At 41.7% G+C, this 27,248-nt stretch overlaps 1 protein-coding gene across 1 annotated transcript in view; it reads right to left on the reverse strand.

Annotated features, from left to right (window-relative positions):
- The window catches only part of NIPAL2 (NIPA like domain containing 2), a 43,663-nt gene extending 21,823 nt beyond the window's left edge, over positions 1 to 21,840 (reverse strand). Inside the window, exons 1-3 of the mRNA XM_057400537.1 lie at positions 21,498 to 21,840; positions 5,755 to 5,823; positions 2,494 to 2,665 (exon numbers count right to left, since the gene is read on the reverse strand). Coding sequence (XP_057256520.1) covers positions 2,494 to 2,665; positions 5,755 to 5,823; positions 21,498 to 21,602 — 346 coding nt within the window. The 5' untranslated portion in view covers positions 21,603 to 21,840. The remainder of the gene's footprint in view (positions 1 to 2,493; positions 2,666 to 5,754; positions 5,824 to 21,497) is intronic.
- Positions 21,841 to 27,248: the final 5,408 nt, after the last annotated feature.

Consider the following 27,248-nt stretch of genomic DNA (forward strand, 5'->3'; position numbering starts at 1 on the left):
AGTTTCCAAGCAAAGGAAAATTGTCACACAGACCAAGAGTGACAGAGATCTGCAAAGAATCCCCTAGATGATCAGGCATACTGCAAAACACATGTCCCTCAGTACAAAGTAGGTTCTGAGTACCCAGTGTCAGTGAGAGTCAGCTGTTACCATCTGGGATGCGTTGACACCAAATCTGGAAAAAAAGCTTATCAGAAGGGTGGACTCAGGGTTCAGATACACACTTGGAGTTTGTTATCAGCTGCTTAATTTCTTCATTTAAAAAATTAACTTATGAAAGGCACACATTTAACAGTACCACAGAACAACTGTCAACTAGTCTGTGCCAAGTCCACCCTCCACCACCTAAAAGAAGTCACAGCTTAAGGAGAAAACTATTGCTTGATCTTTTAAATTGGAAGACCTGATGACTGAATTATCCTCTGCCCACTTTTAGTAGATGATGCACATGTGTCTTGGTCAATTTGTCATTACCCTAAATGATGAACTCTTCTAAAATTAAAAGGATGCTCTGTTTCTCTTTGGCTTTAATTTCAGAAGACAAGGAAGTATCTAGCGGTAGGAAGTGTTACTGGGAAGTTATTGCTGTAGTTGGCTGTCTACATCATTTTTACTTTCTTTTCCTTCAGGGAATGTTTGCTAGACTAAATAAAATTTCAGATAGCTCTATTGTTTGGGCAATGAAATGGATACTGTCAGCTGATATACGGGAATGGAATATAAGATATTAAAGTGCTTTCTGGGGTCTTCCAGGATAAGCACTGTGGGTCAGTTAAAAAAAAAAAAAAAAAAGAAAAAGTTATAACAAGCTATAACAGTTCAGAAAATGGTTTCTTGGTGTTTGTTATAAGTAAGAGGAAATGGAGAATGGAGGAAACGGATGCAACTTTTTAACACATTGCAAAGGTAAAGAAGAAGGAATCTGCACAGGTAAAAAACAACTCTAAATATGACATCTACTTTGTATCAGTTTAACAACCAATGGCATTTTTTCCCTTCCTAGAATCATAGAATCATAGAATAATTAGGGTTGGAAAGGACCTTAAGATCATCTAGTTCCAACCCCCCTGCCATGGGCAGGGACACCTTATGCTAAATCATATCACCCAAGGCCTTGTCCAACCTGGTCTTGAACACTGCTTTTCACTTCTTTCTAGTTTTATATATTTGCATTTTATTTAGTTTGGGCAACACATTAAATTGGTTAATGTTTGTTTATGTTCAGATACACCTGGAAAAGTCTGCAGGTGTTAAAAATACAACTACTGCCACCAAAATCTCTGGGATATGTCATATTAATTTACATTTTCATCTCAGATAATATCTCATTCCTTTCTTTGAGAAATCTTTCCTACAATGGTGAGCTACCATGGCTTTGTATCTCATTCTCCTAAATTCTGCAATGGTTTAACATGAAATGTAAAAGTAAATTGCCTGCAGTTTCCTTCCCCCACTATCTCTGCTAAATTGTACCCACATATGGTTGGCTGCCTTCTTCCACTACAGCTGGGCAGTCCACCAGGAAGGTAATTCATCTTTTCTACATTCTTATGCAGAATCACTCACTCACTGCAATGTCACTTCCAAGCGTGAAACTGGTAGCTAGAGACAGACCATGAGATGTTATCATTTATGAACAGCAAGGAAATGAGCTCCAGTGTATGCAGAGCTGTTGTGCTATCTCAGTTCTGAGTGTTTCAGCTGTGGATATGAAATAACTTGATTAAGGGATATAGCTGCATCCTGTATTCCTTTTTTTCACAGCCTTTGTACAATATTGCCCTGTCCACTCTGCATTAGCATAACATGACAACATACTTTAAAATGTATGTTTCTTTATCAAACATCTTTACCTCATACCTGTCAATATGTTAATTACAAAAAATGCATAAAGAGTAAGATCATAAGAAACGAGACCTAAGGACAGGACTTCTGCTAACATCCAACTAATTTACACATGAAAGAACAAATTAATTTTGATAATGTCCATAAATAAACTAAGCATTTCAGGGAGTTTCTAGGCCCTTTTTCTCACATGCTGCAGAGAGTCAAGAAAGCTTGCTCATGTCAACATGAATTATGGTGATGGGCAGCAGAAACCACCTGGTGTGATCGTAACATGGAAAATACACTGCAAGTACTCGGGATCAGACCACAGCTCTATGCAGTCAGCAGGATGCCAGCCCCAAACTTCAGGGGCTTGCAGAGCCAGCAAGGCTGGTACGCTAATGGATGACCAACTGCTAAGAGCTAGAGGGCACAGAGTGACACAAAAGGCACAACTACAGAAAAAGAAAGATATTAAAAGAATCTCTAAGTAGAGGGTTTGTGTTAAACTGTCAGCTCATGTAATTATATGAATAATTCCTTTTCAAACCACAACATTAACATTTCCCCCCTCTGTTTCTGCTGCAGTTCCTGAAGTATTATTCCTCTAGTTACACACAAGCATCCAATTAATGTACCCAAGGAAGAAATGGCAAACCGTCTCACCTATGACAGATACACATCCCAGTGGTGCGATAAGGGCAATGGGGGCAAACCCATAGGCTGTGAAATTGCCCACCTCTCCAAGCCCCAGGAGGGTGGTCGCACACCACCATCGCTTGCTCACGTAGTAGGGCTTCGGCTCTGTTTGGTAAGCCAGTCGGAGATGAGTGCATTTCTAGAAAATTAATTATTAGGAACAGGCATGAAAAGAAAGACTTCCATTGTGCTCTTATGTCTGACAAAAGCGGAATAATTAAGGGGGCTGTCAAATTCAAATTCCAGGTGTGTCAAGGTTTCCTTTTTAAACATGACTTTCAGCTTGTTGTTGCAGAGCTTTTTGTTAACTCAGAGCTGCTTCAGATGTGTGCTTTCTTAGCTGTGGTGGAAACAGCTGAAAAATGAGACTTCTGAATAAATCTGAAAATTATTAAGTGAATACTAACTAGGTAGTGCTTCCAAGCTGTCACTGCGCACCTCTGTTCTTCTCCCAAAGCAAAGCTTAGTAGTTGTGCTGGGAATCTAGTAACAATTAAAGGCAGGAGGAGATGGGGCAGAATTAGAAATGTGGCAACAAACTTGGAAAAGGGAACTGGGTAACATGGTGTTCCTGCTCCATGTTACACAGGCTCACCAGAAATACGATTTCAAAATAAAAAAGGCAGCACTTAGTCACATCTGCTGTAGGGAGAACTCTAAATTAATTAGATAGATTTTAGGATTTGGCTACGGTCTCCTGTTTGACCTTACAACGAGGTCTTGGGTGAAGCATCATTTTCAGAAGGAAAACCAATTATAGCTGTATCAACAGGTATTATATATACTCAGGCAATACTTTGGCAGTGTTTCTTGTTACACAGAGAAGGCATCATTGACACATGTTGTAATTGTTTTCTCTCTGGCTGTACAACAAGAACCTGTATATAACAAAATGATTTGACTATGATCACACTGGTCTCCTTCAGGAAGGCATCATGATTGGGGAGGATGCAATGTTTACCACATTATTTCTGCAGAACAGTGTTTCCTTCCTCAGATTTCTCACAAGCTTCTCTGCACATGGGTTGAAAAAATTGTAAACCAAATGATAGTTATTATAGTATAAATGGTGGTAAAATAATTTTTGTTCTCCAACACTTGGTATTTGACTTCTGAAGTGTCCTTGCAGAGTCCCTGGGAAGTTACAAGCAATTTTCTTCATAATCCAATTCTACTCTGCTTTACAGAGCATGGGCCAAACAGTAACATATGTGGTACACCACAGTCTCAGTCGTTCCTGTTGTTGAGAGGACACTGCATGTTACTGCAGCTTCAATGCTGTGGAACATGTTCAGGAGACGAAATCCTAAGAAGTTTAGCCCTCCAAGAAGAAAAGAAGCACAAGGAAATCAAACTTCCTTGAGGCGCAGGCTAGCAATTCACAGTAACATCCAGGATTTTGCATGGTCCATTTTTATAAACAAAAAAATGGATCAAAAAAAGCCCAACAAAGATCTTATTGAAACAAATATTAAATAATATTCAAATCAAGAATCTAAGTTTTTGCTGAAAATCAATAGGACAAGTTCTTAACTGTATCTTGGGCTCTGGTTTCTCCCCAGGATTCTTGCAGAAATAACTCTTGAGGGCACAGTGTGATTGAAAAGATGTGCAGGGAACACGGGAGAGTGAGCCCAGTGCTCTCCTACAGCCTGCTTTCTCTAGATGCCTGCTTGCTTTCCATAGTGATGTGTGTGGATGGTATTTAGGTGGAGGCTGTATATAATCCAGCTGAAAAACATTGCAAATGGTGGGCTGTTCCTTAGCTGATAACTAGCTAGAGGGAAGATAGGGAGGATAACTGACTACATGGTGGGAAAGGAAAGAGGGAACAATAAAATTTGGTTTGTCCATTTAATGAGTGTGAAAATAAATGTTGAGATCAAAGGAAAATCATTGCTCATATTTATAAGATATTGTTACTAAATGGAGAAAAATCTCTTTAAAAGGATAAAAAACCCCAACAGTTTAAACTGCCAAATAGCAATGCAGAGCTATTGGGTTTTCTTAAACAGCATTTAAAAAAAGCTAGAAGATAATGCAAATCCAGTAAATGCTTTCAAGATTACAAGTCAATAAAAGTCTGTCTGCACGCCTCGGTACCTCCCCTGGCAAATCATCACTTTAGCACTCAGTGCCTGCAACAGACAAAATATATGAAGTCTCAACAACCTTGTTTTTATGGGCGACACTGAATTTTCACTTCACCAAAAAGAGTTTTGCCATTGAAACAGATCCTGTCCTAGTAGTGTCACTGTCAGCAGATTGGAACTCATATTGAAGAAGCAGCAGTCACCTCAACCTGCCTGCTTTCTCTGGCAGATTTCTTTCAATGGGATTCTCCAACTAAAGATATTTAAAATAGAAAGGAATCGTTGAAGAATCCTCCAGCATTAATAAAAAGGGTTATTATTAATAAAAGATTTCATATTCTTCAGCTTTCTGCTTCATCCTTTACAGAAAAAGCAAGAAGTAGCTTTATATGGGACGTATACAACTCAAAATACAAGCTAGCAAAATTACTTTTCCTGGACAGCTTACATAACAACGTCTTCTGTGCTTAAAAGTTAGAAGACCTAAAAATACCATGAAGTCTAAAAGAAAAAGATTATAATGTATTACTTAACTTTCTACTGAGTATGTATTCTAATTATTAATACAGAAAGGATTTTAGAAGTCTTACCCTACAGCCTTCTGCCATGGTTGTAAATTGAGTACCTCCATTGATTTTATAATTTAAAATTATGTTTACTCAGATAATTTCATCTTAATTGCAGAAAGAAAAGTAAAATTGTCTAAGTTGTTTTGGGGCCCAATATTGCAAAAAAGCTTTATGTCATTATGCATTTAATTACATTAATTGCTTCATTAAGTGGAGCCTAAGACTTTGCAGTCATTTTCATTTTAGATTTGGAAACTCAGCCAGGTTCATGTGATGATCAGTGAGACCACAACTGGGTCAAAGCTGGTATTTCTTTATGACACATTACAAGGAGGAGGATTTGTAATTTGTTATCCTATTCCAACACAGGAATCACAGCACAGAACGGGTTGAGAGCTATCACACTGCCAACTACTGCAGCAAGGCACTTTTAAACTAGCATTAAAGAGAGGGAATATTTCGAAAATGCAACGGAATTTGTATTTTGAACTTCACCATAAAAACAAATTGTAACATAAGTTACTCGCTACATGCAAACAACTGAATAAAGAGAAACAATTTCATACCTGTATATTCAAAGAGACACTAATCAGAAAATTGGAAGCAGCAGCAAGTAAAACTCCAAGGAGCTGAGTCTGCAAGATCACAAAACAAAGAAACACAAAAATGCTTATCATTATTTTAAGAAGAACAATACAATTGTGGTTTTCTGGTATCACATTGTAACCCAATCAAAACTTAATTGTTGTACTTTTCAGTCACTGAGTTCATGCTGCACTGAGTAAACTCCTAAAATAATACCTCTACAAGGTTGGCTAAGGCTTAAGTAGTAAATAACTGGGAATGGAAAGGACATCCTGGTGCAGGAGGTGGCTTTGCTCTCTTTCAGTAGAACATCTTCTTAAATCCCATGAAAAAAAGAAACCACAAACAAACAAACAAGCTAGACAGGTCGCAGTTGAACATTACATTTAACTGGTTTTTTTTTTCAGAAAAGAAAACAAAAAAAAAAACCACAAATAAACAAATGAAAGAATACACACTAAGCAAAACACAAAACCAAACCAAAACAAAAAACAAACCAAACAAAAACACACACACACACACACACACACACACAGAAACAAACAAAAGACCTGTTGTGTTACATAACCCAGAAGGAAAATCGACAGCAATCACATTGGAACACACTTATGTTACGTGTTAACATACCCACCATTTGACAGGGCAGCCAGGAACACAGGTCTCCTGACAGTTTCTTTAATGCATTGCGCTATCTCATCAAATTCTTTTCTAATCAGACCGCCTTAATTTTACAAACTTCCTGTGAAGCTGAGGAATTGAAAACATTCAAGCAGGATTCATTATTCTGGAAAGCAGCCATTTAAAGAAATCTTTTCAGCAAGCTCAAATAACAGGTACATGGTAGAACTCCCTGTCTACTTTCAAATACTGTGACATTTTGTACATTGTCATAAGTGTAATCAAGGCCCATTCAAGGTCACTGGTATAGTTCTGTGAGGAGCCCCATTAGCTTTTACAGAAGACAGACATACTATCAGTACGTTTGCATAAATAAGGTCATGGGAACATAACCCAGCTACTACAAAGCAGCATCCAACCCAGTGCTCACTCCCTCAGCTTTTATGACTCTTCTCCAAGGACACCTGTGAACAGTCAGTGCCAACCAACCACAGAGACTTATTTATAAAGAGCAATATGGGGTCCAGTAAGCTCCTGGTGGGGATACGGGCTCCATCTCCGGCAGCGTTCAAGGCCAGGCTGGACAGAGCCTTTCGTGACATGGTTTAGTGTGAGGTGTCAAGGTGTCCATGCCCATAGCAGAGGGCTGGAACTTGATGATCTTAAGGTCCTTTCCAACCTTATAGAATTCTATAATTCTATAATCCTAAAAGGGATGATTATTGCTGTGGCTAGGTAATTCTCAGATCAGGAAAGCACATCCCCAAAAGCATGAAGAAACAACAGCCTTGTTACAAATGGATAACAAAAATGCTTTTTTAAAAGACAGAACTGAATCCAACTGTCTGTTGGAAATGCTCATGCATTTCTACAGTGGCTTACATTCAGAAGGAGAAGCAGACATCAAATTGCTCTGGTTGAAATGCTTGGCTGACTGCCACATGTCAACAAGACATGACTGACTTGTACAAGGAGATGCAGAGAGCAGAATGCAGGAGGTCAGAGGGCTCCTTTTGCTCACACACCCTCTTTGCCAAGTATCACAGCACCAATGCCACAGCCTGTGTACAGAAAGAATTCAATAAGAAGCATTACTCAAGAGTTTTGCGCACACCTTGTGGTACCTGGCCACTGGAGGTCCTTCTCATCTTGCAGTCCCTCCCCACAAGCTGGTATCCAGGGCTCTCACACACTGTGCATTTTCCAGGCTGAGGGAACAACCTTCACTTGGAGCAGTGGGGAGTATGTGACAAGATGTCTTAGCATACCTCAGCACAAACCTCTGCTGAGATCAAGCACTAACAGTTACAAGGACACTAGCAGCCCTGAAGCCTCCTTCTAGACCAGAGAAATGCTGTGAAATGGTCCCCACCTAAAGCTCCAGAGGAGCAGAGGGGATGGGTTTTCCTTCCTGAGGCTTTGATGACTTTACTCAAAGCTTGGTCACTTCACAGATGGATTATTGCACTCCCCTCATCATCCTGCACAGACAGCAGCTTCAATACAACTGCAGTTAAATCAAAATTATTTTCTTGCTCCCAAAGACTTGTTCTTTTTAAATGACAACATGCTCCCTTGTGAGGGGGTGGACAAGTGACCTTGTCAGCCCCATCATGAAGAGTTGAAGAATGAGGAGACAGTAGGGAATAGAAAACAGAAACTGCCACCTCATTTACCCCATCATTTTGTTGCTTTCACATCAGTAACTGTAATATATCCACACTACTCCCAAGAAGAGAAACCAGTATCTCTGCAGATCTTTTCATTTCAGCAGCCAATTCTACCCTTACAGATGCGTCTTTGGGTTACCCCTTATAGCTCCTTTTTCCCAGCTTTCAGCCAGGGTCATAGTCACTGTGCAGGACTTGGGAGGCAACCAGCACACTAGGGAGGAATCAGCCCAAAAGATGGTGTCCATACAGCTCTGGAAGTAGAATTTGCATGCAGTTGGTGGGCAGAGGATGAGGCTGTGTTCATCTGTCATCTAAAAAAATGTGCAAAATCGTATGGGTACTGGTGATAACCCGAGTACCTGCCTCCAGAGACTGTGAATCAAATGCCACTTTGATGGATTTAAACACTGCATGGGCAGGGACTCCAGCAGGAAGTTTTCCAATGTCCTGCAGCACTGTTGTCCTCTCCATTAGAGCAACAACTTTTGTGTCATGGTGGTTGCTTTGTCAGGTACCTCTCTGAGGCTGGCACAGATATCCTTTTTGGACCATGCTGTGTCTGAACAGGAACCATAATCCCAAAAGTCAGTTCTCTTCTTAAGGTTCCAGAAATTGCCAGGAATAGAAAACAGGACAAAAACCTGGATCTTCTTAATTTCTGTGAAATACAGAGACATGCATGACTGCTGTCTCAGTACTGCTCAGTGAAATACCGAGATCAGCATTTCCTCCAGCTGAGGTTGTGCTGGAACTTGGGCTAAGTGAGTGGGCCCAGCTCAGCAGGACTCAGTGCTGGGCAGAGCTGTGGGCAGAAGACCAGACCTGCTGTGGCATCACTGGAGTACAAGTTGGTGGCCTACATGGCTGAAAATGGGTCCTGGTCTATGGGCAGGGCAGGGCTGTGGGCACTTTTAGGGCCCCAACAACCACATGCAAAGCTGCTGAGGTGACACTCCCTTGTGCCTAACATAACCAACCTTCTGTGTTCAAGGCAAATTCATAGCAGTGGCCTAGGCTCAAAACTTACCCTCATTGCTTAAGTCATTTGATTGTAATGACCCCGTGTTTCACCTGAGCACTGCTCTTGGCATGTATATTGCACTGCCTGCTTCAGATTGACATGTGTTAATGAGCTCTGATTAATAATATGATATCACCATACTCCCAAACTCAGGGCTGGGTAGACCTCTAAGGATTAAAACCAGGGTACAATGCCCTAAGGAGATCAAATATCACAGGGATCTGCTCAGGGACATGAGATGAAAGTATAGTAACTCCATGCAGCTATAGCATGGCTAAACTGTCATATACACGTTCATACTCAGACCTGCCAATATTAAAGAAAACCACAGGGAACAAAAATGCAATAAAGAGGAAAATAAAATTGCAAACTTCTCAAATCAGAGCACATCTTAAACTGGCAGGCAATTTCTAACACACAAGAGTTATCACACACAGCAATGCTCAAAGTAGGAAAGAGAAAAACAGGATACCATATCCCAGGCTAGTAAAGCCATGCATGAATGAAAGATGACCTGTGACAGAAGATGGATCACTGTATCAAACCAAAATGGTTGCCGTTTTTTCCTGAAGGCCACAGCAACCTTTCTGTTGTCATGTCACATAAAAGGCTTCATTATTTGTACTGCGTCTGCCATTCAACACCCTTTAGAGGCTAGAAGGCTGGTGGAACAGCCAGTTTGATAAGTAATAAACGTTATATTCTCTGAAGACAGAGATATCATCCAGTTGTGATATTATCCACAGCACTGTGGGTCTTCCCACACAGAAGTCTTGAGACAAAACTTTATTAGGGAATTCAGTTACAAACACCACAGAAATTTGATTTCCTTTACCTTAATACATTTTGGAACCAGCCATGAAAGTCACTTGCTGGCTTTGCAGTCCTTTATGGATAATCCCCAAGCACACAAACCATGGACTGAGGCTGTGGATCTGCTGTTTTCCTTGGTGGCAAAGCCAGCTTGAGGAATGCCTTCCTCTGGTCCCCTGTTCCTTCACTGCCTCCTTTGCATTTGTGGGGCTGGAAAGGAGCTGCTCCAGGTTTGAAATAATCCTCTCAGACCATACCCTTTTAACATTATGTGCCTTATAAGCCACCTGCCAATGTTTAACACTAAAGGCAGATCAAAATTGGCAGGGTTGGATGGGTTAGTGGGCATCCATTTGCCAAGTGGCAGCATATTGCTATTCAAAATAGATGAGCAGCAGTATAGATGTGCAGCAGTATAGCATAGTTCCACACAGTCCCACTTCAAGCCCTCATACGCGATCTAATACTTGTTTACCCTAGCACCTTTTCATAGCATTCTGGCACTATTTTAAAAAGGCATTTTATGCACAAGGTCTTTTTATTGTCTAAGTAAAATAGGAAGGTTACGGCACATGAAAGCCAGGCTGAAATCTAAACCTTTGGCACTAATTCTAATAAATTTATCCCTTGCAGGCTAAGATCTGCATTAAAGACTTTATTACACAGTGAAATGCAATTTATCCATATTACATGTGTGTTTTCCTAATGGACATTAAACTGCAGTTGCCAGGACTGTTAAATGAAAACTTAGAAAAGTTAACTTGATTTGCATTGATTAAAAGGTACATGGCCATTATTTATGGAAACTTGCTATGCTATAAACCGATGAGCAGAAAAAAAGAATCCACTTCAAATGTGTATTGTCAGCTCACTCATCAAGTCTAGTTAAAACCATTCCTCCTATTTGTCTTTATTTCTGCATTTATTTGTGCTCTAAGTGGGTTCCCCACAAACAAAATGACACATACTGCTTCAAAAACTACACATTGTTTCTGTTAATTAGGATTTTGACAGGTCTGAATGGATCTCATTAAGGGGGGGGGGAAGCCTTCTAAACTTCCAATTCTGAAGTAACTCTGAAGCAAGGGGAATTCAGAGTCCTTAACAAAAACCATATTTTTCAAAGATCCACCATGTGTAATTAGGAGAGGCTTATCATTTAGCTGTTATTATTCAGGGAGCTCTGGATGTACTCAGTGCTTTACAGATGCATAAAGAAAACAAGGTCCTTGTTTCAATGGTTTTCATATTGCAATTCATATACTCATATATGGGTTCAGGGCCATGTGAAGTACTGAAGGACAGCTGAAATAAAAGGGCAATTACCAGTACTGGAACATGTAATGAAAAGAATTTGATTTTTATTGTGACATAAGAGGACATTGTTAAATCTACAAGAAGGAGCAATTAAAACATTTGGCACCATCTTTGCTAGGAAGAGGAGAGAGAATTGGTAGCTAAGTCAGGCTAAATCTGAGTGAAGACAAAACAGTTTGCACATTTTACACAGATAGCCAGGCTGGTTTCCAGACCACAGTAAATACAGGTCCTATCTCATGAATATTACAGCATCCTCACCTTTATTAGGTTTTGCCTTTCATTACATCACAAATTTAATACATCTTTTTGCAGAAAAGAGACAAACTGTAAAGGTTAGAAGGAGAGCCTGGTAAGTTATGAAAAGGTATGGGAATTTGAGAGGATAAAACAACTGCAGAAATGGGAACTTTCTAGTCATCTCCATGCTTTAATAATTTTCATGATATTTTATTTATATTTTTCAGTGATTTATTAATGTAAATAATGAAATATGAATGGTGAATAGTGAAATATGCTAAGGCAACTTTCTATATGCTCAGTAAGGTTATATACAAACATATCCAAGCCCTATAATGGTAAAAAGCATTATGAGTAGTATTTTTTTTTTCTTTTGAAGAGTTACAACCAAACTTCCCAAGACCTAAACTTCAATTTCTTATCATCAGTAAGCAAATCTCAAAATCAGAAATAAATGGGAGAACGGAGAAGCAGCAGAATGGATTTTTACACCGTTCCTCAAGTAAACAGCCTGGTATACTTTGCTGCATAACCAAAAACTATTTCATATTCTTACTACTTAGATTACAATTAAAATCTTCTCCAATAACTGTATAACAGAAGCTCTGAGGATTTCAATCATAGCTGATAATATCTTACACAATTTTCTCAAGGACCATCACATAACATCTCCATGGCAACTATAGAAATAACATACCAGAAAAAGCAAGAAAATAATTATAAACTTTTGCCATTTTACAGGTCCCTCAGGAGAAAGGAGACAAGCCAGCATTGCCTGACCAGCTACTCCCACAAAATGGCCAGCTGGCTCAGGGATACTCCTCTGTTGCTGCCGTGGAGCAGGCTTTCTGAATGTTAATGTTTGATCCTGTCTAATTCCTGGTGTACAAGGTAAGGTTCAATCCAGAGCACTCAAAGCCCAGGTATATTAATACCCAGAAACCACAGCCTGGCTGACACTGAGAGGCTGTGCTGCTCCTCTCCCTGTTTCAAGTGGCTCCCTGGACCCATAAATAGAAAGCCAAGGAGGAGATGCAATGCTTATGGGGAGCTGGAGCGTACCAGTTCATGTCAAGTGAAATGGAGCTAGCTCTGCCTGTACTCAGAAAGACAGGCAAGCTCAAAAGGGAGCCATCTCAACAGCTGAATGAATAGTGCTTTTAAGTGTTTCATGAGGTTGCAAAACAAGGCACAGAGAGTACTGTCAGAGACATGGCTCATTCTGCATGTACACACAAACATGCATCCAAACCAAGCATACCTAGCTCATTCCCTCTTGCTATTGTAGTACAATCATGCTGGAGTACAAATGAGCTATTTCTGATTCCACTTAAATGAGACACACAAACCCCTGACAGAAACGTAGCCAATACATTTACCAATTCTTGAAAGAGCTTTTAATAAAAATCTCCCTTTACCAGCTGAGAAGAGCTCATGAGGGGAATGACACATCTCTTTCAGCATGCACCTCTCCAGCATCACTTTCCAGGCAGGCTTGTCTCCCATCCTGTCTCAATTAATCCTCTGTTAGCTGTAACTAACCATTCCTTTGATGTGCACAGAAAAAGCTTCTTCACACACATCACAACCCAAGTGAACATTGTCCTGTTGCCAAACCCCAGTGTCACACATGTGGGCCAATGGTAAAACAAGGCTGGAAATGAAGACACTTCCAAACCAGTGGTGTGTCAGAGCAGCTTCTAACAGAAGTAACAACGGGGGGGGGGGGGAAGATGAGATCTGATTGCATTTAAACCAAAGTTTGATCCCTCTGTTAAACTACTACTTGATTTTATGGTAGAGGAATAGGCAGCCCAAAGGCCCTTCCAATCTGCTGTTCCTGTAGAGGAGGGGTGCTGTACTGTAGTTCCTTGCTTTTCTTCCTGCACCTCATGCATTTGGCTCTCCTAGTTCCAATTCACAGAATGTTAATCACTTACAGATAGTTCCTAATGCAAAAAAAAAAAACAAAAAAGACTGGACTGCAGAAGGCAGAACCTTCTGGTTAGCAACATTATTCACTGAAATATAAACAGCTGCTAGATTACCAGTGATGATTTCAAAACAAGAGGTCTTGCACTCTAAAACACGCACACATACATATGGGTGCATACTCACACAAACACAACCGGATGCTTTTAATTTGCAGATACTTCTGGTCAAAAATGTAAGATGCAAATTAGGGAATAACAAATAAAACCTTTAAAGAAAGGTATCTACTCTCCCTTCTGCTGCAGAAAACAAATCAATTTATCCGAATGATCCCTTCTAGGTACCTTTAGCACCTTTCCATGACATTCTCTGTTGCACCTACAAAAATAACAAGGTGGCAAGTTTGTCTTTTTTTCCCCTCAGTTTTGAGTACAACTGATCTTTCAGCAAGTGTACCTCACAGGGGTTCTCACATATAGAACTTTGTCCTTTTCTCTGGTAATTTTGCATTAGTATAGGATATAAGGGTCAGAAAGCTGCTTCTGAACAGGGATTACTACTGAGATGGGGCCATGAAGTGAAATTCACTCTACTCCCTCTCAGGAATTAAAAAAAAAAAAAGAAGGAGAACACTGAGCGTCTGGCTCATGATGCGAGTGCTATCATCTCTGTGCTTTTGTAAACCACACATTGCACTTCAGTTTGTCCTGGCAGCCTCTAATCTATAGTTGCTGTAGTTTAACTCCAGTCAGCAGCTCAGCTCAGTCAGCCTCTCATTCACTCTGCCGCAGCAAGATGGGGGAGAGAGACAGGGGGGGTAAAACTGGAAAAAAAAAAAAAAAATACAAACCCAAACCTGTTTCTGTCTCACCCCATGAGCTAACAGGCAAATCAAAAGCTGTGTGCACAAGCAAAGCAAAATCCAGTACTCACTACTTCCCACAGGCAGGCGTCCAGCCATTTCGAAGCCAGCAGGTCTCTACCACACATAACACTTGGGAAAGCAAATGTCATCACTCCCAAAGTTCCTCCTTCTTCCCCCAACTTTTATTGCTGGTGACAATCTTGTACGGTATGGTGTATCACTTTGGTCATTTGGGGTCAGTTGTACCAACTGTGTCCCCTCCCAGCTTCTTGTGCACCCCCAGCCTACCCCTGGCAGGGCAGTGCAAGAAACAAAAAATGCCTTGATGCTGTACAAGCCCTGCTCACCAATAACGAAAACATACGCATGTTATTCACACTTTTTTCATCACAAATCTGAAACATAGCACCATACAAGTTACTATGACAAAAATTAACTCTGGTCAAAACCAGTATGATAGTCAAAAGATGGAGCTAGAGTCTTGATCAAATGAAAGCTACTATTATTTGTTTGACTGAAGCTTCTGCAGACACTACAAGCTTTACTTTCCCTCATCTTGACATAATAACTGAGTCATTGCTGCATGAAAACCCAGACAATGAATGAGAACGTTCACAGTGCTTTAGTCACTTTAGGGAGACAAAGATTGTCACTGAAAGATACTAATGTCATTAGAAATCAATAAACACAAACCTTGTGGAAATTCCAAAGCAGGCAGAACAACAGACAAACAAAAGCACATCAAAAAACCCCGGCAAAACCAAAACACAAGCAGAAGACAAACATTAAAACATAGTAGGTTAGAGTCATAAAGCAAAGTAAGTGGAGTCACAATCTATTTACTCCCAAGCTGGAGATCCCCAAAAAATTAAACTAGGTTTTAATTGGGGTTTAACTGTCTGGGTACAAGCCTCTTATGTACCTAAAACATTTTGATTGTTCTTCACAGGAACTTCTTTTCAGTGGCAATATTCTTGGCTGTTGCAGAAAAAGGCTTCAAGTGTAAACCATATCATATGGCAAAATGACCTTGTTCTGCGCAGGATGACAGCTAAGTGATCAAATATGTTAGCCAAGACTGGTGGAGATTTTATCTCCCATGAAACTGGTTTGATTCTAGAGGATTAAATGTCAGCAAGAGACTATGTACACCCATGTTACTACTTCACCTCAGTCAATATGAAGAAGCCATGTCCAAGGAACCAGCATTTGTTTTGCTGTCATTGCTTCCACACATGGAGGTGTTTTCCTCTGAACTTTGCATTCACCATAGGCCTCTGCATCACAGCATTGATTCTATGGAACATAGAAGGATACAAAGGGAAATACAGCCAAAGAGTCACGGTATGTCTCATCCCATGATTTCTATGACAGTTCCATAACCTCTATTCATCTACTCATCATGGGCAGAACAGTTCATATCACTAAACAGGGCCAAAGCTTCCAGCCTAGATGAATCAACAATGGATATCATGGAGGACAATGGAGTTACACTGGTATAGCCTCAATTTAAGCAGTACACATCTGTTTAGTTTGATACTGACTATTTACTTTTGAGTACACCCTGTAAATATCATTGCCGCATTTAAGATCTCTGCTCCAGGCCTGGTGTCGGTTTCACACACCAACTGTCTTTTGAAGATGCTGGCAGTATGTTCCAAAGTCCAGATTAGTCGCAGAATGGAAATCATATCTCCCAACTGTTCACATTAACAAATGCCATTCTTCAGGGACAATCTGTAGTGACATTATAAACATGAGCATAACAATTTATACATGTCACCAAAACTCCAAATGGAATAATTGCAGCCTCCAGTTACTAGGTTAGCCAAAGGTCCTCGCCTCCCTTATGACTCAAGTACACAGTTTGTTGTTCGCTTATCTGTCTAAAGCCTTGGGGTTTCTGTTTGGTCAAATTTCTACTTTGGATTCTTTTTATTCCTTCAAACAGGAGTTAATCAGATCCAGCACACTGTTGGAGACATGCAAGGATAAGATTCCAATATCTCTTTTTTTCCCCTCTGATGCCCAAAACAGACTTCAAGAGCATAGGAAGAGAAAGATCATGCTTCAGCTTCAAAGAGAAATGAAGTTTTCTTTGGGTCACAAAATTGTAAGGGGCCAATGTCACAGGTGACATTAGATAAAAGTTGCCCTTCTCATATAAACAATTATATCAATGAGTGTTTTCCTGTCAGTGTAGCCAGGCAAAGTGCCCCATCAAGTAGTCAAATGAGTGCTACAGCAAATGAAGTGGCGGAAGCACAGATTCAAGATGAGAGCAACAGAACCACTTTGGGTGGCAGCAATGTCCTAGTTCCACACAGCAACCCCATGAAATCTCAGGAGCAGATAGGTCTGGCTGCTCAGGCAAAACCCTTCGCCCCACATCATCTTGCAATTCCCAGGTAAGGCTGGGACACTAAAATCAACAGAGCAGCCACAGCCAATCTAATATAGTCCATTATTTGCAAAGTAGCATAGAAGTTTGGGGCAGGGATCACAAAGCACTGCACTGAGCCAGACCTTTCCAAATCAAGGTAGGGTTCAGACTCATCCCATGCTTGGTCTTCCCAAATCAGTGTTAAGGGAAGAGTAGCACAGACCCTGCTTTGCTGGCTTCAGACTAAATCCGATTCCACTGTTCCAGATCACTGTTCTGAAGAGCAGTGCTTATGATTTAAGCCTTGTTGTGAGTGGCTGAGCTTGATATTAGTCTGCGCTATGCCTACAATCTTCCTGTGAAATACCATTTTGAAACAGTCCAAAGCAAAATAATTTCTGCACTAGGAAGGATATGTATTAACTTGTGTCTCAAGTTCCCTTGGCATTTGTCTTCTGCACTGCACTTTCTGAGAAATGAAAAGAATTGTCATGTTCCTTATCACCTACAAATTCCCAAATTAACATTCTCAAACCTCTTAAAACATATTAGTGTAATTACAAAGCTCCTGTTTAACTCACTGTCACCTTAATAAAAATAAATAAATGCACATGTTCCTTAACATCCTCGGGAAAACTGAAAACTCATTTTACTGTAGCAGCTCTTGGGATGGGAAGCCCTGAAAAGAGTCTGAGATTAAGGAAACACAGCCCAATGAGAATCAGGGAACAGGCACTCAGCAGTTACAGCTGGTACTCAACACAGCCCCAGTCCTGTGACACTGATTGTTTCCAATCTACTGGCTGAGGTCTCCAGGAGGAACCACCAAGACTGCTTCAGTCAAAACCACCTGTGACTTTTCAGCCTAAATAAAGGGGATTTGCTCACCAGCTTCTGTTGGCTGTCAAACTAGGACTTGTTCAAGCAGTTCTGCCAGCAATATTGAAGAGATGAAGTGTCCAGACAGATGGAGGATGAGCTCTTCCATCAATAACATCTGCTTTGGGTCCTGTGTCCTCAGAGCTCAAAATGTGGGGCTGATCTGGTTTGCTGTATCTACTGCCCAGCACCAGCCTGACAACTAAAGAACACCATGAGTTTCAATGCCCTTGTTTCCTTTCAGGGAACAGTTTCAGAATAAGGAGCTGGGGGGAAGTGGAAAAATTTTTCACCAGTCTTCACAGATGAGTACAGTAGCAGAGAGCTGTGTGAAGACAAGTTTGTCTCTACTCTTCCCATGCTCCAGGACTGGCTTACTGATTAGCCTGGAACAGTTAACATCTGCAGTCCATCAGGAAGTAGACTACAGCATGAGGTACCCTACTGAGGCTGAGAAAATGGCATTAAAAACCTATGAAACACTTAAAGTGGAAAAATCAGGAGGGTTTGCCTTCACCTTTGTCCTGGGTTTGGCTGTAACAGTGATTTTTTTCTCCTTCTTAGTAGGTGGTGCAATGCTGAGGCAACCAGGAGCCCAGGAGAGACTTCTTCACTCCATGACAAGTTCTCATTCATCATTTCCAGTTACATCTTCATTCACATAAATCACAACAACCTTTAATAGCCCAATAATACCTGGTAGTTTGTTTCTGTGAGAACAAAGGTGCCCCACTTGAAACTTGGCTCCCATCCACCTTGACATGCTCTAGAACTTTCCCTTATTGAAAGTCATGGTTGGAAATTTCAGTAAGCACTTAAAATACCCTGGTGAATATTTGTAGGATGTGCCATGCCAACTCTTTTCTCTGATGACAGTGCCAGATGAAGAGGCCCTCTCTGGTTTTGGGGTGCTTCCTCAGCCAAGCGGAACAGAGAAATAGTCTTCCTCTCCATGGTGGCAGCTCCTTGCCCTCCTGCACTGAGGCAGCACAGGGGCAAGTGCCCTCACAGCAGCAGGAGTACTATCAGGGACTGTGCAGCCACTGGAAGAAATTGGGACCAAATCATACCCTCACTTTGCTGAGGCTCAGTGGAAGAAGACATCAAGCCTTTAGCAAGGGGATGAACTGAAGAACTGAGTACTGAGGGGATGAACTGAGTACTGTTTCTCCTTGAACATAATGAGCTAAAAAGCCCTAACTAACACTTCACAGGAAATCTAGAGTTCATATTTACAATAGAAGGCAGTGTAGGCAGACCTCACAAAGATGTGTTTTATTTGTGGGATGTCTCATCACAGCTTATAGCAGCCACCCTGCCCACCGATTAGACCACACAAAGGATCAGGTTTCCTGGCTGCATGTATTCACCACCTGCATCAATGGCCTGTGACAGGCTGTGATATATTGTCACGGGACGAGATCCATCTGAAGGAGCTGTCCACATTCTAAACCTCAAATATAGAGCCAAAATGATTTATTACCACAGCCCATGAAATAAAACAAGCTCTCGAGGTGAGCATCTGGGCAACTAGTAATAACTCTGAGTTTATTAAGAGACAGGCAAAGGAGGAAAAAGAAGCAGGAATGAAATGAATTTCCATCTCTAGCTCAGCTTCCGCACTTGAACAACTACACGCTGTGACAGCACACAACAGCCATGTGAAATACTGAGTTAGAGAAGTATTACATCTGAGCTTTTGCTGACTATTCTTACCCATCTGTTTTCTCCTTCTCTGATACAAAGTCAAACCAAGATCAATATTGTAGATAATATCAACTAGTCTTGAGAAATGGTTTTATCCATAAACAACAATATCAGAAATAAACAACCAACCTTTTAGAAGGACTGAGGGAAATAAAGGATTAAACTGAGGCAATTACATACACTGTCCGTTAAGCAGAGAAGGCCCACAGGTCGCGACTTCTCATATTCACTACCACAGCAGACCCAGAAATATTACAATAATATTAGTTTGTCAGGAAATACTTCAGGTAGCTAAGTACATATTTCATCAGATTTTACTGCGTCATTAAACACTCCCATGACACACACCACAGTGCTGAGACAGGGAAGGCAGTGGCAGCACAGGATTCTGTGCTGCTGATTTCGGAGGTGTAGTTCCTCAAGCACCAACCAAGTTACATCCACACATGCCAAGGAGAAGCCCTACCTCTACTCTTCTTTCAAGACTTCACATTTGGCCTTCTACCCTTATGCTGACAACTAGCACTGACAGGAGACGTGACAGGAGAATAACCACAATTAACAAAACAATAGTGAAGAAATGTAATGCCGACAGAGGGAGGTATTAAACTGCACAGCCACATGGACACAGGCACTTTAACTTCTTCCCAGGAGCTGCGTGTTTATAGACATCACTACTCACTCTAGTGCCACAGATCTCCCCAATACATGTATCAGACCTGCTGATCCCATGTGGATGTCTCTGATGCCTATGTGGCACTAGGCAGCTGTGACTGGCAGCCATGCCAAGCCCCTCATGTCTAGAGACTCTTGAAAACAGATCTCATTCTTTCACCTCCTGATGGCTCATGGGGCTGAAGGGCTGAAAAACACTCCTGCAAAAGCAATTCATCACAGCCTTCCAGAGGAGTTTCCAGGCAGGTGGGAGCTGGGGCAGTTGTCTCTGGTAAGAGATAGAAAACAAAGAGCTCCTCTTTAAACCAAACCAAGAGAATGAAATGGCCTCAAGAAAAGGGAAAGAGTCCTTGTGTGAAGACCTGAAACTGGATTGATCACAGCCAGGAATGGAGGGAGAATAGACTGCTTCTGATATTTCCAAACATTTAACATGTGAAAATGGGGGTGGACAAAAGGATGTGAAAACACATGAGCCAGAGTTGATCATTACCTGCTCCAAAGCTTCAGCTCAAGTAAATGGAAGCACAGAAAAATCAGTCTCAGCCACAGACAGCCAAGCAACTCTGAGAAATGATTCATGTGTTCCCAGAGAACCACCAGACTTAAAACACAGCAGTCCTCGCGCGCACACCCCCCCCCTACAAGGAGTACTGGGACAGGGCTGGGATGTTTTGCAAGCAAACTGATAATGACACCATGACGTGCAGGTGGGTGTTGCCATGCCGAGGGAGTTCCCTGTTACTGCCTTTCCCTGGCAACTCTGCAAGCACTTGCAGCTCTGGGGCCCTAACTCCCAAACCCCTTGGCTCTACACTTGTCTCTCATAAGGGATCTCAGCTCTGGTCCTGGGAAGTTCCGCTACCAGCAAAGAGTCCTGCTGCTCTAGGGACCTAAGCACAGGAATTCACAGGTTTCCCTCCCTCTGAAAACACGGAGTCGAGAAATGTCTCCTGCCATCAGGATATTTACGCAGTAGCAAACGAAGAATTCAGAGGGGAAAGTTTTTGGGACCTTCCCTGAGCTACTACCTGCTACTGGGCTGCTCACAGATTAAGGAGAGCAGTTAGTTGCAAGTCATTTTATGCACAATTTATACCAATACTTTGCATCATAAAAAAGTGGTTTGCTTCTGATGCAGTGAAAAACAAGAATGTTGAGTAACCTCCCATGCCTCCTAGTCTGTGAAACAAAAAACAGGGAAAAGGTAAAGGGCTTAATCAACCTCCAATTCATTTTTATTGTTAACAGATGCTTCAAGTTGCTAGATCTCAGGCAGCTTCAGTCTGTCTTTTGCAGTTGCCCAAATACATTGTCATCACTGACAGCAACAGAAACACTGATGACAAAAACCAGCAGTGCTCTACACAGAACAACGCAGCTCTCTGCCCAGTTCCTGCTCACAAAGGACTGCTTGGAGCAGGAAACCAGGGCTGCACAGGCTGAACAACAGGGTGAAGGGGGAGCAGGTGCCCACAACAAACAGGCACTGAAAAGGGGCTCTTCAGAGAATAGTGGGGAGAGACTCAAATGATGACCCTGCTCTCCCTGTGTCCATTTGTATCTGGCCCCCAGCATGAGGCCACATGGCTGACACTTACCTTGTGTGTATGGTACCAGGGTCCAGAGAGGGACTCACTTCCAGTGTCTGGCCCTCCAAAGGACACATTCCAGGATGCCCACTCCAAAGCGGGGAGGATGATCATGTCCCTGTCCTCAGGCCCCAGCCACTGGCCATTCCATGGGCTGCCACACCAGAGTTGCTGTGAGGAGCACCAAGCACGACCAGTATGCAGCACTCACTTCCTGGTGCATGGAAGGCTGTTCAGTGGGTCGCTCCACACATAGGCACCTGCAATCAAAGTCTGTAGCTACCAGTGGGGACCAGGAGACCCTCAGCTAAGGAGTATTTGTAGCATAGGAAATGAGAGGAAGCCTGACAGGTTTTGCGGCTCCCTGCCAGGCTATTCAGGTACCTTTTATTTTCACTCTCTGATGTCCCCAGTGCCCCACCCTGCTCTGGAAAGGAAGCCTGGGAATTTAACTCCTTCAAATCAGTGCCTAAATCTAATGGTCAGTTATTAATTCCTCATTGCTGGGTTGAAAGCATCGGAAGTTATTGTTCCTATATGCATATAGTCACTTGCCTAAATTCTTACTTCTGTCATTTATTCTTTGGCTGTATTTCCTGAATGGTTTCTTTGCAGAGATTCCAGGCAATGGGTTTGTTCCCAGTCTGTGGCTTTATCCTTTCATGCTGTTGGTTTTTATTTTATCACTTAAGCTCTCCTGGGGAAAACAACAAATGAAAAAGCACATTAAAAGGAAGAGTAGGATCTAGCAACGTAGGAGCTTAGCAGAATTACATGGGAGAGAGAAATAGGCTTATAGAAAAGTATAGAAAGGAAGAATTAAACCCCTGCATCTTCAGGCTCTGGAAAAGATAACTGTTTGCAATCTAGAGAGCTCATACTGTACCTTGGGTGTATTTGGTTTGAAAATATCCAGGTTCCTGACAATTACTGTAGCAGACAAGGGTCAGTAGGCAGTTACTCTATCACCTGCTACAGAATTTTCTCCTACTCTCAAGAATTGGCATCGATTGTTTAATTCCAGTGGGACTGGTGGTCCTGCCATTGGCAAGGCGCCCTGAGTGAGAAAAAGTCAGCATGCAGAAGAGCAGGCTGGGGACTGAGTTTCCAGCAGGCAAATAGGTGTGATAATGGAAATGAGCAGCAGCAAAGTTGACTGCAGAGAGAGAAATGAGGATACAGCCCCTTGGTGCAATTAACCTGTTCAAAAATGGAAGGAACAAGCAGTTGCAGGAAAGAAACTGAAGTTCAGTTAATACTCTTCTTCTTGACTACCTAACCAATGTTTGCACTAGCCACAAAGATGTTATTTTAATTCAGCCAGAAGGTGATATAGGAAAGGCAGAAGTGACAAGGTAGCGCTTCAGTTGGATGATGGTATAACACCCTGAAATAACAAGCAATGTTTTGTTCCTGTGTGTGGCCTAACTTGAAATACCAGTTTCTGTGAACACAGATCCAATGAGTCCTGTGTAAATACTGGAGCTAGCTGAAGCCATGTATACATAGGTACACTGGATAAAAACAGCTCCAATATTTCACAGCTATGTAAATCGCTGCAGACTACTATTTCAGCATTGTCTAATTATTCCCTGGAGTCTAAGCTTATATTAAAAATAAAAAATAAATTAAAAAAAAAGGTTTCTATGCAATTTGGGTTATGGTTGCAAAAAAAAAAAACCCTTTACAGTGGAACTGGAGTGTAAACTGCTGCAGTGATACTTGCCTGGTCTAGAGAGAGCTGCAACAATAGCTCAGAGGGAAGTGTGAATGGACCCATTCTTCTGACTGGAGCCCTAAACTGGAAGTCTGCTGACAATTTAAGTGTCAACATGAGCTACTTCAAGGCAGATCATTGTAGCAGAAACACCAGGCTAATGTTCTTATTTGTCATCCTCAATTTACACTTGTTGGATAGCAGGCCCTGGGGTGAAGAGGAAAAGCAGCAACTGGTTGTGAAAGGTTGCTGGGCTGAGGAAACTTCCTTCATTCCTCTGCTTCCCTCCTGCACAGTCACCTCTGCCCCAGGCCAACATGGGGAGAAAATAGGTCGATGCTTCCCTATGCTGGGGAAGTTGTCTTTGGTAGCCAAAAGTGACAGCGGTCCCCACCAGCCTGCCAGTGACCTCTGCAGTATGGTTCTCTGTAGCCAAAAATGCACACTGTTAAGAGATTGAAAAGGAGTATAAGGGGAGTGGGAGGAGAGAAGCAGCCTGAAATATCTCTTGAGGACAGTTGCTGTTGTTTTGTTTCATTCTTCTTGGTTCACTGCCTAAAATACAAATGTGACTGTGGTTTTCTCTTGCATAAGAAAGCTATTGGAACAGGTTTTCTGTAGTGTTGTCTACATGGAGCCCTGGTTGAATTGCTTTTGAATTTGATCTAGAAGTGATGGATTGCTGTTCTGTACTGGGTCCAGACATGCCCACTCTGTCTAAACATGTATGGGGCCCTCATGGCTTCCATTTATTAAAAATCTCTGATTGTCTTGCATGTATAAGAGCCTGGAGTTATTCAGATTAATTTAACCTTTCTTTACATTGTAAGCCAGACCTATTAAGAAATTAAAGAGCATTTTAGAAACTATTTCTGCTCAGTTACTACCCTCCATTAGAAAAAACATCTCAGTATGTGCAAGTGTCCCTATACTTGTGCATTGCTGTTTTCAGACTGAAAATGATGCTGAGGTGATTGGCATAAAGGTATTAAAGCCCTTGGGACTGATGCTTAAGTTATTCTGAGGAAACGTCCCATGAAGTGGCAGCAGAAGATGAGATCTGCAGGATGTTTTGACTGAGGACATTTCCAGTTTTCACTGGCAATCAGCTGTGCTGCAGTTTCTGCACAGACAATCTGGGGTAGGTCAAAAAATACCTCAGGGAAAGTCTCTTCAGAAAGGTGACCTGATTTGCTATTGTTAGCTCTGTCTGTCTTCACACCTGGGCAAACGCAATAGAAGTACATGTTTGTGTCTGACTGTGGCGGCTCACACACATCAGAATCAGGACAGGACTGATTCTCCCTGTGAGTAGCATCTTGTTCCCTCTGAATAGTACACAGCAGGAGGTAGCACATGTGCAGCTGGAGTAGATGCAGCTTGTGCTAGTTTTCTAGAAAATATCAAGGTTTATTTAACTGAGTAATCTGCAAGGTGGCAAGCTTTGATTCCTCCCATTCTACTGCCAGTCATCCGCCTTCTGTAGTAGTTCTCATCAGGCTCCTTAACAGCTTGGGTTACCTCTAATCAATAGAGACACAAGAAACTTGTGGGGTTTAATTGCATGGGTTCCCTTACTTTGATGCTTTATTTTTATCTGATATTCTTTGGCCAAATGTGGGTCTCTGTTAACAGAAGATAATGTTACTCTGTCAGGTCACAAGGCTTTGGAGACTGCAATGGGTGCTTTGTCAGCCTCAATTTCAGACAGTCTAGAGTGGTGCTTGATCAGGTGTTTCCCTGAACTCTGGCTTATCTAATATTGGAACCACATAAACTAACAAAGTCATTATGTACTTTCCTACCTTTAGTTGCTTTAGCCCGCTGAAGTCATCCATAGACAGCTTGACCTGTCATCAGGGTCACTTCATTTCAAATCTTCAATGTAGAGGAGACAAGAGGGCCTTTCGCATTTGCTTGCCCATGTCCCCTCACTTCTCTGAGCTTACATTTTATCACTGCAAATCAACCACACTCTTAACTGAGGCAGGCTCTGGTCACAGTTACCAATTTACTTAGTTCTTACTAAGCCAGTAAATGAAAGAGGTTGCAGTTTCCTCCTGTGCCAAACAGGAAAACAGCCCTTCCTCCAGGGTACCTAGGTTTACCCACCACCATCTACTCTGCACTGTGAGGAAGTTCACTGCTGGGGTGGATGGTCCCAGTTGGCTGATGCAGGAGAAAGTTGAAGACCTTGCTTTTACCTACTGTTCCAAGGATGTGGCTGCTAGTGCCAGAGTAGTGCAAAAGTGCTAAGCTTAGGCAGGATGATCGGACATGTTTCTTGGTTAAATGTTTACAAGCAGACTTGCTGGGTCAGTTCCTGTGTGTAAGGCTGTACCTGAAGGCCTGAACCTGTGAGCTGGGGAGTCTGCCTGGGGTAGGTTGCAGGCAGGGTATACTGTGTAGTGTTAGTGCAGGACGACTTGTGGAAGATGTGTACAGACAGTCTGTTGATTTTTACAAGCAGCTTTCATCTCCCTTCCCCCATCAGCTTTACAAGTCCATGGTGCAAGTATGTACTACTCCATATGCTATCAATTACTGTCCTGACTGGAAGTTGCTTTCCATCTTGAAGTCTACAAAAGTACATAAACCAGGAGTCCTGGAATCAAGATGTACATTACAGACCTTGGAGAAGGCTTTTGTCTTTCCTTTCTGGATGGTGGATCAGTGAGAGATTTGTAGACTTTGGACATTTTCATTTTTGTCTTTTAGACCCTACCAATTTAGGCTTAATCCTGATCCTTTTAAAATCAATGGCAAAGTTCCAACTGACTTCAAAAGAGGCGGCCTGAGCTCTCAAATACTTTAAAGAACAATTTTAAACAAACAAACTTAAGATGGATAAGAACTGCATTTTCTCTCTCTATTAGGCATGCAACTTATTTTCTCCAAATGTAAACGTTACCTGGAGAGCTAAGCAGTGATGTGTTTTTTATTATTTCTTTAGGAGGCTACAGTACCCATAGTATATTCCGTACATACTTCTTCATTTAGGAGCCAAACACAGCTATGTAAAGTGAGCAGCTTGTTTACAGTAGGCCCTTATGGCTTGCTATCAAATTAGTGGTAAATCAGGACTGTAGTAAACAGAGGTCAAAGATCAAACCCACAATTTCACATAAAATTCCAGAGCATGTACACAAAATTTAAAATGCAAAATCTTCAAATCACAAGACCATCAACTGCTCTTAAAACTAATCAAAAGCAGGGTAAGGACTGGAGGAAATGAAATTTAAACATAATTTTAATCCAAATTTTAATGGCACAGCTACATCATGGGTATCTTTTAAACCATGACAGCTGACTCCATGCTACTTGTTCTCATTTGCCATGAAACAAGGTTTTGGTACATCTCATTTGTTATTCATACATGCCATTTTGCTCCTTTTTCTTTTCTTTAAAGATGAAGTAAATTACAGGAGAATTGTTACCACCTAAGACTTTACAGTGACTCTGTTCCTGCTAAATCATAGAATCATAGAATAGTTAGGGTTGGAAAGGACCTTAAGATCATCTAGTTCCACGCCCCCCTGACATGGGCAGGGACACCTCACACTGCATCACTCCTTTTTAGTGCAGTGATTCTCCATGTTCAGAATTGGGAATGGTAAGATGCTGTTTGCTCCATTTTCTGCTGGAACAACTGTGTTTGAACTCAGTCAGATCCCCTTCCTTATCTGGAGGCCAGTGCCCACCTAAGTGTCTCATGGCAGTTCCGTGCATGTGCATTAGACTAGTCCCCCATCTGAAGTGGTCTGGGGGGAATCATGTTTCTGGACCCAACTAAGGGGAAACAACAAGGCAAACTCCTTAAAACCAAAACTTATTTTTTTAACAAAGATCTGGTTACTGAATGCCACCAGATGTCAGCATACACTATATGATTAAAAGCAAGTGTCTAAGACCTCTGAGAAGTGAGCAGTGATAAAACTGCCTTCTGTCTCATGGAAATGATGTACTGGATCAGCTTTTCTGTGGGAAAAATGATGGCAGGGATTAGCTGGAAGAAATTGCCTGTGAGGTTTAGCTCAAATATC

This window comes from Pezoporus wallicus, unplaced genomic scaffold (assembly GCF_028554395.1).
Source record: "Pezoporus wallicus isolate ANWC-B61680 ecotype Strahan unplaced genomic scaffold, APGP_CSIRO_Pwel_v1 contig_7985, whole genome shotgun sequence".
NCBI lineage: Eukaryota > Metazoa > Chordata > Aves > Psittaciformes > Psittacidae > Pezoporus > Pezoporus wallicus.